Source organism: Cavia porcellus, unplaced genomic scaffold (assembly GCF_034190915.1).
Source record: "Cavia porcellus strain 051 isolate PalLab524CR breed Dunkin Hartley unplaced genomic scaffold, mCavPor4.1 scaffold_14, whole genome shotgun sequence".
NCBI lineage: Eukaryota > Metazoa > Chordata > Mammalia > Rodentia > Caviidae > Cavia > Cavia porcellus.
In genome coordinates, this window is record NW_026947497.1 from 64683981 (window position 1) to 64699617 (window position 15637).

At 41.0% G+C, this 15637-nt stretch overlaps 1 protein-coding gene across 1 annotated transcript in view; it reads right to left on the minus strand.

Annotated features, from left to right (window-relative positions):
* Smarcc1 (SWI/SNF related, matrix associated, actin dependent regulator of chromatin subfamily c member 1) overlaps positions 1-15637 on the minus strand; it is a 133017-nt gene that overhangs the window by 37714 nt on the left and 79666 nt on the right. Inside the window, exons 20-22 of the mRNA XM_003477042.5 lie at positions 12386-12644; positions 11081-11242; positions 103-158 (exon numbers count right to left, since the gene is read on the minus strand). Coding sequence (XP_003477090.1) covers positions 103-158; positions 11081-11242; positions 12386-12644 — 477 coding nt within the window. The remainder of the gene's footprint in view (positions 1-102; positions 159-11080; positions 11243-12385; positions 12645-15637) is intronic.

Here is a 15637-nt window from a genome sequence, read left to right on the forward strand (position 1 = left end):
AAGCCCAGCAGCTGACAGAACTATTCACTGTCCTGTGAAGGAAGCAAAACATGCACAAGTCCAGCCCTTACACTCCCAAGGCTATGCCCTCAACGACTTTACCTTTTCCGGCTGCTGACCGTCAGTATCCGTTTCCATTTTGTCCTCTTCAGCTCCTTCTGCAAGTAAAAGAGGAAGAGCGATACTGGAATTGGTGAGAACTATTCAGACACAAGGCAAGCGCATCTGAAGCACAGCTGTACACAGCAGTCATAGGGCTGACAAAAAGTTGGACACAGAATATCCATCAACAGATGGATGGTTAAGCAATGGACTACTACTCTGTCATAAAAAAGGAGAAGCTTGAGACACTCTAGGAAAATGGATGCATCTTGAGGCCATACCGCATTCTCTGGTATGAGAAACTAAAAGTGTAAATAAGGACCAAAATGTATAATAGATACTGTGAAATACAAAGAAAGCAGTCAAATGGGAAGGGGAACTGGGGAGAGGGGAGGGGGAAAGGAGGAAGGGAAAAAATGAGAAAAGAAAAAATGGAAACAAAGCTTTTGTAAATATGGAGGAGAAAGGGGGCTCAAGAGGAATGGGAAAAAAAGGAATCAAGTTATATCATGTATAGGTACAAATTTCCTATAATGAATGTGGTCATAATATGTAACTAAATGTACCAATAAACTTAATTGCAAAAATAAAATTTATCATTCTTTTGGGAGTGAAAAGGTGATAGTCGCCAAGGGAGGAAAGAAATTCAAATGGCTGGCTATTTTCTCATTCTTATTTAGCTCAGATGGGCTAGGCAACGCGAGCTAGCTGTCATTTCTTAAAGGGTAGAAAAAACTGGTAAAGTCCGACTGGAGGAAAACGAAATGTTTCCAAAATACCTGTGCTTACTGAAAGGGTGTTAGAAGCAGGTAACACTGCTCCCCAAGAAGAAACCGATGGCTTCACAAGCATGCTGCCCCTTCCGCACCCCACCTGGAGACTCCCAGCTCTTGCTTTCCAACACAAACAGAAGTGATTTACTTCTACTCTGCTCGGTTCCCGGGGCTGAGAGGCCGCAGCCCGTCCTCATAGGCCTCTCTGTACTTGTTCTAGAATACACTGCTCATACTTACTGTTTTCCTTATTTCATCTCTGCTTCAAAGGTCACCTGCTTTGCCAAATCTTCCCTAACTTACCCAAGTGAAATTATGTTTCCTGTGTGCCTCTACTTATAGCTCTATTTATTTATTTATCTGTCCCCAAACTGAATATTCTTCAAGGGTACAGTTTTTACTGCAGCATGGTTGGGCTAACCTTGTTGGGGTGGAGGAGGAGGTCTCCAAAATAAAAACCAATTTTTGTGCTCATAATGTGGTATATTATTTATCGTTTCAATCTCTCCCTCAAGTGTGGAGGCTCAAGTTTAGTGGCCATACAATGTGCAATGAAGCCAGTGACCAGACAACTAGTGGAAAGTGCAGGGGAGTGCTTTTTACAAGTTTTCATTTTTGAACCAATAAACATCAACATGGAACAGACATAAACTGCGGCATTGTGGGCTCCTATTTTTTAATACTACAAAGAAGACTTAAACCCAAAATGTTTGTCAAGTGCTATTAAAATCAATTCTGACTTTTTCTCCAAAGAATGAGGTACATTGCAGGGACCTTAAACCATTGTCCACGCTGCCATGAGGCCCGGCTGCCCCAGCCCTCCTCTCTCCCACTGCCTTGCAGCCGGCTCTCTCTCCTGTACTGTGGCTCACTGGTTTCACTCTCCACCTATGAATAACCTGCCCTTTCTGTTTCTGGCCTTTGTTCTCTGTGTTCTGCAGAAGGGAATACTGGCTCCCATCTGCTCAGTAACATTCTAAACCTCCTTTTTAACGCTCATCTTAAATCCCACTTTCTTTGTGAAGCCTTCGTCAGTCTGAAGTTTCATGTGACCTTGTGCAGTTACAGTGATTCCCACGTATTGTACCCCTTGACAAATTAGTCCTGCTCTTCACTGTATCCCTCTAATGCGAGAAGGATTTTTATGCACAATTTGGCATAAAAGCAGTCATACTTAAATGACACATGCATCATTCATAGCAAGAGGTATACATTAAGTAAACAAAATGTCTAACTTGGTAAAACTGTCCTCAAAAGGCAGATGATTATATATTATATGCAGTGTAATTAAAAACACTGCAAAAATTTTTTTTGGAGGGATGATACTAGTGACTGAACCTAGGGACTTCGAACTGAGCCACAACGCAGCTCATTTTAAATTCTGAGGCAAAGTTTTGCTAAATTATGTAGGCTGGGCTTGAACTTGGGATCCTCCTGCCTCAGCCTCCCAGGTTACTGGAAATACAGGCATGCACCACCATGCCCAGCTATGCCAAATGTAAAGGAAACAGTATTATTACACAGTAAAAAACACTGCCATTTAATCCTCCCAATTTAGCCCCTCACTCTTCTTCCTACTGTTTTGCCATTTTCTGAAGCAGACCCACAAGGGTGACTTTAGTCACACTGCTGTGGCTGCTTGATGTCCTGAATCCATCTGAAATGCGTATTTTTCCTGGCTATTCTTACTGAGAAAGAGCCGGAGGTCACGAGGCGTTAGGGCTGCGGACAGTGGCTGAGGCTGGGCCAGATATGTCTGCGGCTCTGCCTTTCCACTGGATGGCGTTCAGAGGATTTCTGATCACACTTCGTAAAGATATTCACGAAAGGGGATTCCAGAATGCTTCAGAACGATGGGGTTAGTGTGCTTAAAACAAAAGAGACTGTCTTGAGGTAGATTAATGGCAATGTGTCTTTTACATATTGTAGTAATTTTAAAAATTAAAATGCACTTTCGGGGGGTAGTGAGAAAGTGTCTCACATGGTAGTTTAGGCTGGGCTTGCGTAGGGAGACATTGAAGCTGGAGATAGATCACATATGTGGGGCTACAGCAAGGCCAGCCCAGAAAACACAGAGAGGCCAAAATAAGCTATGTAAACAAGCTGTTCCAGCAGCAAGAAGGCAGGGGCCCAGGGCTGCCAGGCAGACAAGTGGTTAGAAGTCGGGTTGAAACTGACATTCTTCTTCAGGGGTGCTGCAGTGGCTGGGCAGTATGTTCCTCCCATCAGGAGGACAAGGCTCCACCCGACCCCAGCTTTGTCTCTTTTTTATTTTCTCATCCTCTCAAATCCTTCACCCCAAGAATCTCAGGCGCTGCATGGGTTGAGACAGCCTTGAACTCACAGTGATCCTTCTGCTTCAGCCTCCTAAGTGCTGTGATTATGGGCATGAGGCCCAGCTTAAAATACATAATTGATAAGCTTTTGTATGAAGACTGATTTTTTCATGAAAATATGAGTCATTAAGGAAATTACACAAACTTCTAGTCCTAAGGCATTAAATGTCCAATTACAAGCCAGTCAGAACTTTGAATCTCTATTTAAAGGCCTTTGAAACAGATGTAATAATAGAAGAGAGAAAGTCATTTCACAAGATGTAAGTCTGATGGTCAAATACTGTCCCACTGTTTTTTTTGTGTTCACTGGCCTAGTGTATTTTCATACACTGTGTTTTCAAAGTGCCTGGCTTTAAAAATAATGTTATGGAAGTCCTCATGACGAGAACAGTGAAGCTATTTACACATTATGAATAGTATCTGAGAAAGAATGCTGACAGGCTCTTTTGGGCTTTATGATCCTAGAAAGTGATCTTTTCAATAATTATTCTTATTGGAATGTTCTTGATCTAATTATAGTTCTTAACCTTCTTGAAAATTAGAAATGGTACCTGGGCTCTCGTACACAGAGCAGGGACAACTGGATAATGATGAACAATTCTCTAGAGCCCCACACCCCTTAAGCTCTTCAGTGGCTTAGTGACCACTCATTAATCAACATGAAACAATCTTCTCTGATCATTCAATTTATGATTCAATCATTCCAAAAGCACAGTCAATTTCAAGGAAACCACGACAATTAATTTATCTCTCACATATCTTTAAACCAGAATTAAGATACAGGGAGCATATCTACTCAGGAGCAAAAGGAAAAAAGAAATGGGGCTACTCTACTAAAAGACCTCACACAGGTCAGTCCAGCCTTGCTCATTGAAAAGCTGATGTCTTAAGGAGGGGCAAAGATTTACACACTGACAGTTACTATAGAAAAATGTCCTTACCTTAGGAAGTGCACTATGAATTAGGATGCCTGGAATTATACTGTACAACTTACTTTAAAACAATTCAGCAAAAAAGCCTCACTTATTTAGACAGTTGGAAACTGGCCTGGGAATATAGCTCAGTGGTACAGCACTTTTCTAGCATGCTCCAGATCCTGGGTACCATCCCAAATAAATGCACATGTATATACACACACAAACACAAAATTCTATACATGCATTTGTATGTGGTAAAACTGAACTCGAACCTATCAGCATTTCAGTACGTCTGCTATAAACCAACAAGTTATTAGAAAGGCTACTGGGTTTAGCTGCCAGGTTAAGAAAATTTAATGAAGCTGTTTGATAAAACCATTAATGAACACCCTGTGCTGGCAGTGCTAGGGACAGAACGTAGCCCTGTGCATGCCAGACAGGTACTCTCCCCTGTGCCTTGCTATGGCTGAGTCCAGATGTCCCACAAAGCCTCTTGCAGTCATAGGTGGGGCTTTTTCACAGGCGTCTGAATCGAGAGTGCAATGGTGCAGTGTTAGGACTCAGGGTATGATAATGCTAGAACTAAGGGTGGGTGATTAAGTCAGTCCACTGATTGGTTTGGTACCGCCCTAATCCCGGTAGTTAGATACAGTGTAAGGATCAGAGAGCAGTGCTCACTTGTTCTGCTACCTTCTGCCCAGCATGAACTGTTTCTTCTGTGCGGTGCCCCTCTGCCATGGTATCTTGCCTTGGAGCCAGCTGACTACGGACCAAAACTGTTGGAGACCACTATGAAGCAGCTCTGAGACCACTATGAAGCAGCTCTGAGAAGGATTTAAATTTTACTACTTGGCTTTCTATATTTATCTGTGAGTCTGTCCTAGGGTTAGGCCCCTTGCCTTTAAGTGAACCTCTATGTATCAGTCCTAGCTTAGGACTGTAGTGGTCTGTGAGGCCAAAGATACCTCCAAGGGCAAGATAAGGCCACAGCTGCAGATACTCTGGGGCTCCAACCCCAATTAACAAGGTAGAGACTGTAGCTGCAAAGATTACTCTTACAGTCTCACTTCTACCATGTCTGCATGATAAGACAGTGATACTGAATTGACTTGATTCATTACTTGGGGATGTCCTTGAAGTGACTCCCAAGGTCCTGCTCATGGCCTGTACTTTCCTCAGTTTCTCCGCCCTTTGTCCTTAGTTCTAATATAAGTGGACTGACTCAGAGGATCTTTTGTCTTTACCCTTGAAGCCTTGAGCTTAATTAAAGGGGTTGACCCTCCTGGAGCCCTAAAAATCATACAATTTGTCTCTTTTTATTTAACCTCCACTGTACACTCGTTTGGGAGATCAGGGATCTAGGACAGAATCTGATACAAAACCTCTATAAACTGTGAGCCAAATAAACTTTCCTGCCTTAGTTGTGAGCGTCAGGTATTTTTGTCAGAGCAACAAGAAATGTAAATAAAATAGCTCCTAATAAAGCTTTTTAGTAAACACTTTAGTGGATGTGATAAAATTTCCTTTGATAGTCAAATATATTTTTAGTTACCTCAGTAATTAACTAGACAACTTGTGGACCACTGGTGGAGAAGCTATAGCATGCATGCTGCAGCAGGCATGCAGAAACCTCTTTGTGAGCCAAGTCACTCCAGGCAAGGTTTGATAAATGATCAGTAAATACAACAGCAAGAAGTGAGTTAGTTGTGCAAAAGCACACCTAATGCAAACTTTTACCTTTCAAAATAAAGCTGTTTGTATCACTAAAAAGAGCTCTGTTATTGTGTTTTTTTTTTAAGACAATATATTTTTTACTAAACTAAAACCTCGATATTCAGGGTTAACTGCAGTGTTGATACTTTCCAAAAAGTAAGTAGGTTTGCAGTTATGCCATGGGCACTTGGTCTCTAAGACGTCTGCCACCACTGCTCTAGACAATGTCTATTCTCAAGACAGTAGTTAGAATGACACTTAGAAATACAGAGCAGACCCTGGTACTTCTTTACTCAAAATCCTTCACTGGCTGCAGCTCACTTACGGTAAACATTCAAATCCATAGTGACACATCCTGGCCTCACAATGTATGCCTGCAATCCCAGTGCTCAGGAGCTGAGGCTGGAAGATCACCATGAGTGTGAAGCCAGTCTGGGCCACATAAAATTGAAGGCCAGCCTGAACTAAATAAGACCTTGTCTCAAAAAAATAGGCCAGGTGGGTGGTACACGCCTTTAATTCTAGCACACAAGAGGCTAAGGCAAGAGGGTCACCTTGAGTTTGAGGCCATTCTAGGATACACAGCAAGACCTTGTCTCAAAAAATAAAAACAAAGCTAAAACCAAAACTCTACTTGATCACGCAGGTCTGACTGTCCTCTGGAGTAACTTCCCCTTCTCATCAATCCAGGAGCTTATGCAGAACCTTCCTTCCTGTCCTCAACTACTATGGAAGGCCACTCCTGCTGACAACAACAACACTGCCTCCCCGCGTACCAGAATACTGGCCTGCAAGCCTCATGGCTCCCTAAGTCGTCTCATGACTTCTTTCAAGTGTCACTTTCTCAGACAGTCGGATCTAATCATCTGAAAATGCAACATCCCACCCTTCACCCATATTCTCCCCATCTCTGCTTCACTATTGCCTACAGCTCTTAGCTAATACACTCTCTTCCTGTATATCTAAATTTACTTATTTTTGTTTGTGTGGTTTTGGAGACAGGGTTTCACTAAACAATTCAGGCTGGTCTTGAAGTCATTAAGGAGCCTCAGCCTCACAAGTGCTGGGATTACAGGTGTGCACCGTCACACTTGTAAATTTAATTTTGCTGGGGATTTAGCTCAGTGGCACAGTGCCTGCCTGGCAAGCATGAGTTCGTGAGTTTAATTCCCAGAAAAAAATAATTAAATTTATACATTCAACATTTTATTTATTGGTTTAGAACTACCCATCTATGTGCTTAAATATAAAGTTTGAAAGGGCAGTGATTTTGTTCACCAAGATCCTCCCTCCCACCTAGAACAGTTCATATGATTACTGATACACTTATTCTTACGAGTTAAATTGTGAAGGTCTAGTTGAAAACCAATATTCCATCCTGGAACACACTCCTGACACAGGCTTTCGTCCTCACAGACTCAGGTGTGGTGTGGGTTTGGCAGCATTCAATGGGACATAAAAGAAGGAAGCAGAGCCACACATCTTGCTGGGTGCATCTGCCCATCTTTCAGCCCTTCAGGCTGACAGGTGATTTCAGACTCACTCTCCCAACAAGCTAACACCTGACCCTGATCTCTATCGGGTCAGAGGACCTGGGGCCTCTCCTATGTCCTGTCTTCCTCCAGTACACAGTGCATTAATGCTTGCTGTTCAATGAATTCAAATGATAGACACGCCTCCACGTGTACTTCTCATAGCGTGCTGCAGGGAAAAAAAGGCTGAATTTTGGACTCAAAGAGATTCAGGTTCAAAATTCAGCATGATACTTCTTACAGACTGATGTCATCTTCCAGTACTTTTGAGTTTTTTTTTTTTTTTTTTTTTTTTTTAAATCAGTACCAGGGATCGAACTCACAACCACGCGCTTGCCAAGGCAGGTGCTTATGCCGCTGAGCTAAATCCCTAGCCCCTACTTTGGAGTTTCTTGACTTTATTAGTTTTGGTGGTACTGTGTTGAACCCAGGTCCTTCACAGTATGCCACATCTCCAGCCCCTTAGATGTTTTGATGACAGATCTTGCTAAGTCATCAAGACTGGGCTTCAACTTGTCCTCCTGCCTCAGCCTCTCTGAGTGCTGGGATCACAGGCGTGAACTACCATGTCCAGCTAACTAACACTGCCAAATGTTTCTTCTGAAAAGAAAGTTAAGTGAACAATCAGAAAAACATGTACAGCATATGATGTAGACCAAATGTGGGTATCCAGAACAGAGGATTAGTTTTCAGCATTTAAAAACTTCTTTCATTTGTCTTGCTTAATTTATCCCACATTTTCCTGTATCTAAGGGCAAAGAAAATATTTATTTATATAAAAGGCCTCAAATATCACTAATATTTTTTGAGTATTTACACAGTCTCTTTCAACAAACAAACCCATATAAATATAAAACAAACCCATATAAATGGGGCTCAGATGCTATGGAGAACCACAGTAAGTACAGAAAGACTGAAGAAGCCCCTTTTTCCAGAGGCACTGGTCTGGAGGAGGCCTGTGTGTGCCCCACAAGGCTGTGTGGGGAAGCCTGGGCTCAGTGGTCATAGAAGAGGACCGTGACCTTACAGGGCCCAGCCAGGAAACAGAAGCACCTGAACATCTACCTGCTGACACTGAAGAAACAAAATGTGATACATGGGTATAATGGGGCTGTAAAAAAGAAGAAAATCCTTTCATTTGTGACATCGATGAAACTGGAGATTATAATGTTAAGTAAAGCAAGAAAAGCACAGAAAAATTACCCCTGAATGATCACAGCCATATTTTGAATATGAAAAGGTTAATCTCATAGAAGTAGTGAGGAGAACAGTGGTTACTAGAGGCAGGGGCAAGTAGGGGGAAGAGAGAGACAGGTTGATAGCTTTAAATTACAGTTAACTGGGGATAAGAAATTTTGGTGTGCTATTAGACAGTGGGGTGTCTGCAGATTACAATTATGTAGTATATATCTCAAAAGGCTAAAATTTCATGAAGAAGCATATTTCTCCATATAACTATACTTCACATGTATAGAGTAACATGTTTAATAATACTGTTGCAATAAATACCAAAACACCACCATCAACATACACCACTGACTTGCTAAGTAAAATCACAATTTTGCTGAGCCAAAACAAGTAATGTTTGTTGTTCCTTCATTTATTCCATGAGTCCAGCTCAATATAAATCACATTAAATGTAAAAGACTAGCTTTAATAACAGGAACCTGGTCAAAAACTGTTCAGAAATATTTCTGTTAGGGTGGCATCTTCTATAGCTCTTATTAGGAAAGCATCCAAATTTTGTGTAGTGACTACTCCTGGGCACATAGCACACATTTGGGAGTGGTTAACTGACAGGCGATTTCCAGAAATCATGAACGAACGTTACTGTTCAGGCACTGCAACAGCAGCCCCTGAAATTTCAAACACTTCTTGCAGCAGCCTGCTCTCGGCTTTGTACACTGAGCTAACCAGAAACTCACACATGAACTAGGGGAATACAGACACGCAAGGACCAAATCTGTGAGATACTTGTGCCTTCTTCAAATTCCACTAACTAGAAACACCTAAATCTGCAACCTGTTTCTTAGCCACTAATGTGCTATGGTAGCATCTTTCAAAACCATTTTTTTTTTAAAGTTGTACAAGTAAAAGGCAAAGTACAAAAAGCTCACTGAATGAATAGGAAGGTTTTGCCAAGCTTTTTTAGTTCTATGACTGCAGGGAACCAAAAGAACCTACAATTAAACCCAAGACACACAGGAAAAGCCAAGGAAAGGAAAAATCACACCTTCACTCATTAGCCCCAGGTTCTCCACCTAAGCCAGGCACTGTCACGTGACACAGAACTGATAAACAGTAACAGATGTGGCATGGCCCGCTAATTTCAGTCTGAATCTAAACAAAAAGAAAAAAAGTAACTTTTCAAATTAATAAATGAGTGACTCTACTTGTTTTTTCAAATTAAAGCCTTCCATATTCTGGATGTAGTCAATGTTAGAAACAGTTAGTGTAATAATTTCAGTGAGGGCTAAACCAAGGTTTGACTAACTCGAAAATCTGTTCCTGCACCTAAAAAATGAGCCTGCTAGACTAATAATGTAGAGAACAGTAAAGGGGGGTCCTATGCAAACTCACAGGAAACATGAACTTTAGGCTGCAAGACATGTAAGTGATAATCTAATCTACTCACAACAAGAATAAGGCATCCGAAATGCAGCTAATACAATCTGCATTGCACTCACTGTCGCTTTTTTACTCGATTTTATCTTCATACATAAGAATTAAAGACAAAAGAACTGCTGTATCTCAAATAGACTGTAATTACATACGAGTAGGAGAAAGATGGAAATAATTAGACAAGTGACAGGCATTAATCATGTTTTTTTTTTTTTTTTTTTTTTTTGAGACAGGGTCTCAATAATTTGACCAGCGTGACCTTGAATTTGTAATCTTCTTGCCTCAACCTCCCAAACAGCTGGAATATAGATGTGAATCATTGTCTGAATCAAGACAAGAATAATAGTCTTTAGATTATTCATGAAACATGCTACTTGTAACAATAGAGAATTTTTAAAAAGGATAACGGAGAAATGCTGATAATGCACCACTCAGCCTCCTGAGTGCTGAGATTACAGGCGTGCACCATGACACTGGGCAAGACAATTCTTTCTATACAATTTTACCCAGGAGATACAAACAGAAGCCAGTATTATTCTAATATCAAAAAACCAGACAAAAGCATTATGAAAAAAAGGACCACAATATCACATAAAGACAGATGCAAAAATCATACACAAAACATCAGCACGGTGATCCAATGTATAATAAGGATGACACGCCTCAGTGAAATAAGTTTTCTGCCAGGAATGGTGGTGCACGCCTGTAATCCGAGCACTCAAGTAGCTCAGAGAATCGCTGTAGTTCGAGGCCAGCCTGAATTACATAGTAAGACCCTGTCTTGAAAACCACAAAAGCACAAAATGTAGGTTTTGTCCAGAGTATGAAAGGGTGGTTCAACATTCAAAAATCAGTTAATGTAATCCAATGCCCCTCAACACATTAACAAAGAAAAATCACCTGATACTATCAAGAGATGCAGAAAACTCATTTTGTTTGCCCAGACTCAACACCCATTCAAAATTAAATACACACCTCACAGCAAAACACATACAGAACTGGGCATAATAGTGGTTTGAGTCTACAATCCAAGCTATTTAAGACACTGGGGCCCAGGGAGCTCTGGCAGGGCGGCAGGGACTCACCCAGCTTCTCCGGCTCATCGGGCCCAGTGCCTGCAATGCAGCTGCTTTCCAGGCCATAAGTGGGATCCACCTTTCCGGAGGCTCGTGCAGCTTCTTGAACTTTCTTCACATGTGCTTCAACCAACTCCAGTGGAACCTCCTCCCGTACTCGAGAAAACTCTTCTGCAAGAACAGAAGTGAACAGTGCCTTGGTTTTGGGTGAATGTGTGCTCAGCAGAGGGCCTAGGGTATCTAACGTAAGGTTCCAGGGAGTGGGTTGGAGGGGATGAATCGCCATAACACAAAACATTAGAGCAAAGTCAGAAAAGCACCGAAAAATGCTGACTTTAGGTTTTTATTCTACCTGTACTTTATAAAAAAGAAATCTGAAATTTCTGACAATCAATCAGTATTTTTCAATGGTTAGGTTGATTGACAATTTAAAAACCACAAGCATTAAACGGCCATAAAACCAGAAAAAAATTCGAGGTGAGTGGGGCATGGTAATGCATGCCTATAATCTTGGCATTTGGGAGCCAAGCAAAAGAAACCTGCAAGTTCAAGGTCAGCCTGAGCTACACAGGGAGTTCCTAAATAAAATATAAAACACTACAATGAAAAACTTCTAGTCAAACTTAACATAACCCAACAACATACAGTAATTTCCTTTCTCAATTCTATGAAATTCCTAATTAATCACAAGTACATCACAAAATACAATTTTGTTACCCCTTTTTTATTTTCCCTCCTGTACTGGGGACTTTTATGCTATTTACGCAGAGATAAATTCCCTAAGTTCCCAAGTCTTTTTTATTTTAAGACAGAGTCTTGCTAAGTTGGTCAGGTTGCCTTAGAACTTGTGGTTCTCTTGACTCAGTTTCTCAGTCTTGTGATTACAGCCATGCACCGCCATGCCTGCTGCTGCTTCTTCAATTTTTGTTTTTTCCTTTTTCTGGCCTCAAACTCACTGTGACCCTCATGCCCCAGCCTGACTGTTCCTTCTATTCTTTTTTTTTTTTTTTTTTTTTTTTTTTTTTGGTATCAGGGATCAAACGCATGATCTCACGCTTGCCAGGCAGGTGTTTATGTTGCTGAGCTAAACCCCTGGCCCCTCCTTCAATTATTAATAAAATATCTCCTTCATTTACAAACTACTAAATTGAAGTACTCTAAACTATTATACTTTTGATAAAGCATATGTATTTTTAAGGAGTAATGGCTGGTACCTTTGGTTATTTACATAAGAGAAATGCAACAGCTGATAATATTTAACTACGAGAACAATTAAGCTTCTGCACTGGACAGATGGCTCTGGGGAATCCATACCCAGAGCTGCTTTCGCTGCAGCAGATGCTACACGAGGGTCCACCACAGATGCTAAGAAAGCCACAGTGCTCATGACTGGGTTTCCCGACTGACTGAAAGGGACAGGTTGGTAGGCCAGCGGCCCAAGGGAGGCATCCGAATTCTCGAGGTATGGGTCCTCGATGGGGAGCCTCAAAAAGTGAAGGATGCACTCATCTTGAGTGCGACTTCCTACATGTTCAGACACTTTGTTCCAATCATCCTTGTACATCTCCAGGGCCTGAAATAGAAAACAACACAAATAAGGGCTGTTTTATATCCGTTAGGAAGCAAATAATGTGTAATGAAATTAGTAGCATGTGACTATCTTTAGAGTGTTACTTTAAAAAAAGAACAAGATGCCTACTGTGACCATTATCCTGAGACATCAATGTCACAGAACAAAGGTGTCCTGGGGATTAGTAAAGCATGTCCTCATATGTGTGTCATGGAAGTCATACTGGTGTGGCTGGGGGGCATGCCACGACCCCTGCCCCCTTCCTCTCTGGCACTGTTCCCTTGCTCTGCTCCCTACCCACCAGGATCTAAGTAGCTCAGCTCCCTTGTGTCCTGCCTCTCTTGTCAGCACCCCAAGGTCTGTATCTCCAGAAACTGTGCACTAGACTAAACCTCTCTTCCATTAGGTTGTGAGTTTCAGGTATTATGTTTCTGTCCAAATAAACAAAACAAACAAACAAAAATAAAACAAAACAAAAAAACTAACCTATAGTTAGCTAAGGAGAGTTTTCAAAGGTGACAGAGCAGCAAGCAGCAGGGAACACAGCTTCCTGGAGGGTCACTGTCCAGACTCTGGAATACAGCATCATGAGAAAGAGAAGGAAAAAGTGCCCTGGACCCAGGACGAATCTGAAGTGCAAACTGAAGCCGGCAGAGAGTGAAGAGACAAACTCCAAGGAAAGAGGAAGCAGCCAACAATGCCTTTTGCCTGAGATGGGAGTCACTGCATGGGACAAACTGTTTGAACCTGTGGTCCCAGAGTGACAGTGACCCCGGAGTCCTCTGCCAAGAGATGCAGCAGTGGAGGGGAGCAGCAAACATGGAGGACTGCACTGGCTGGTGTGTTGGTCCTGGTATTCCATGACTGAGGCTGACTAAGGGTCACAGAAAGTATGGTGGCACAGCGCCAAAGAACCAAGATCTAGGCCAAACAAGCAACAACTTCTTATCTCCAACAGACTCAAACTAAAAAATCAGCTATACCAGGAAGATATCTCAGAGAAGTAGCCATCATCTAGGGATTCTAAATACTAGCAATAAAGCACCCTACCATATGCAATTTACAAGCATCATCCCAGGAATTAAAATTAAAAAAAGAAAAAAATGAAAAAACCCTTAAACAAAATGCAACCCCGGACCTCAAGTTCCCCAAAGACAAATCCAGGGGGGCAATGAGGTGGGACAATCCAAAAGCCCCCACCAGACCTCCCTCTAATGGTAACAGAAAAGCAACTGAATGAGGCTATGAAAAAAATGAGATCAGAAATAATCACTCAGATATAGACCATACTTAGTGATGCTAGGACAAAAATACAGATGCGCTGAAGAAAATTATGGAAGCTCAGCATATGAAAGAAATAGAATCCACAAAGCAGGTTCAAGCAGATACCCAGGGGAATAAAAATTCCACTGAAGCAGATTATTAGGCCAATGCAAGGACAGAATCTCAGATACTGAGACAAGCTTGCAGTTAGTGATCATAAAACGAAAGATTTTTCAAAAATAGCAAAGAATCGTGAGAAATCAATCCAGCAGTTCATACATGAGACAAAAAATAAGTTTGTTTGGGGTCAATGAAAAAGCATGGCATACCACAAATGATATTAAAAAAATGTTCATAGACATCATGGCAGAACACTTCCCTGGTAAGAAAAAGAATTCCACATACAAATAAGTGAGGCATAAAGAACTCCTATTAACCATGGTAAAAAAAAAAAAAAAATCTACAGCCAGGCACATTATAGTCAAGATTCCAGAAATTCAACACAACAACAGAATCTTAAAAGCTGTTAGGCAAAAGAAACAAATCACCTATAAAGGAAAGCACATTAGAATCACAGTTGACTTCTCAGCTCTCAAGTTAAGGAGAGCTTGGTGTGAAGTACACCAAGCTCTAAAGGAAAACAACTTTCAACCCAGATTGATATATCCTGCAAAACTATCTTTCAAAACTGATGAAGAAATAAGATTCTTCCATGACAAAGAAATCTGAGGAAATTCATAATCACCAAAAGAGCACTCCAAAATGTTCTGGAAGACATTCTAGAAAGAAATAATAAGGACTACAGCTCCATGAACCCCAGCAGAAGGAATCCACCAGGTAAGGCAAACAATTGCAGGGAGAGGAAAGGGAGGGGGAAACCCAACAACAGGAAAATAACATGACAAGGATAAGTCAATAAATATCAGATACAACTATTAATGTTAATGGTTTCAATTCACCAATTGAAAGACAACAGACTGGCATAATGAATCAAAAATCATGGTCCAACAACAAGCTGCTTGCAAGAAACACATTTAATTCAAAAAAAAATATCAAAAGATATAAACCAATACTCCATGCAATAGGAATCCAGAAAAAAGCAGAGGTAGTTATTCTATTTGCAGACAAAGTGAATTTCAAGCCAAGACTAAGTAAAAAGATAAAGAAGGTCACTACATCCTCATAAAGGGAATAATCCAAGAAAAATAATAATAAATATATATGCAACAAATACCAGTGCACCAAAATATATAACACAAGTACTAATGGACAAGAAAAATCAAATAAGTAGCCCTAATACAACTGTATTCAGAGACCTCAATACCCTATTAGTCACAAAAAGACAAATCAAACAGACAAAAAGAACTGAAATGAACCAAAAAATAAAATAAAATAAAATAAACCAAACTTTTAAACAAATGGACTTAGTAGATGTCTATAGAGTGTCCCACCGCACAACATCAGAATACACATTCTTCTCAGCTGCACATGGAACATTCTCCAAAACAGACCATATACTGGTTCATAGAACATGCTTAAGAAAATGCAAAGGAACTGAAATTTTCCCATGGATACTATCAGATCCCAGTAAAATGAAACTGGAAATCCATGGCAAAAGAAACCACAAGAGGGCCAGGGATTTAGCTCAGTGGCATAAACTCCTGCCTTGCATACATGCAGTCATGAGTTTGATCCCTGGTTACCCCCCCCCCAAAAAAAAGAAAAAAAGAAAA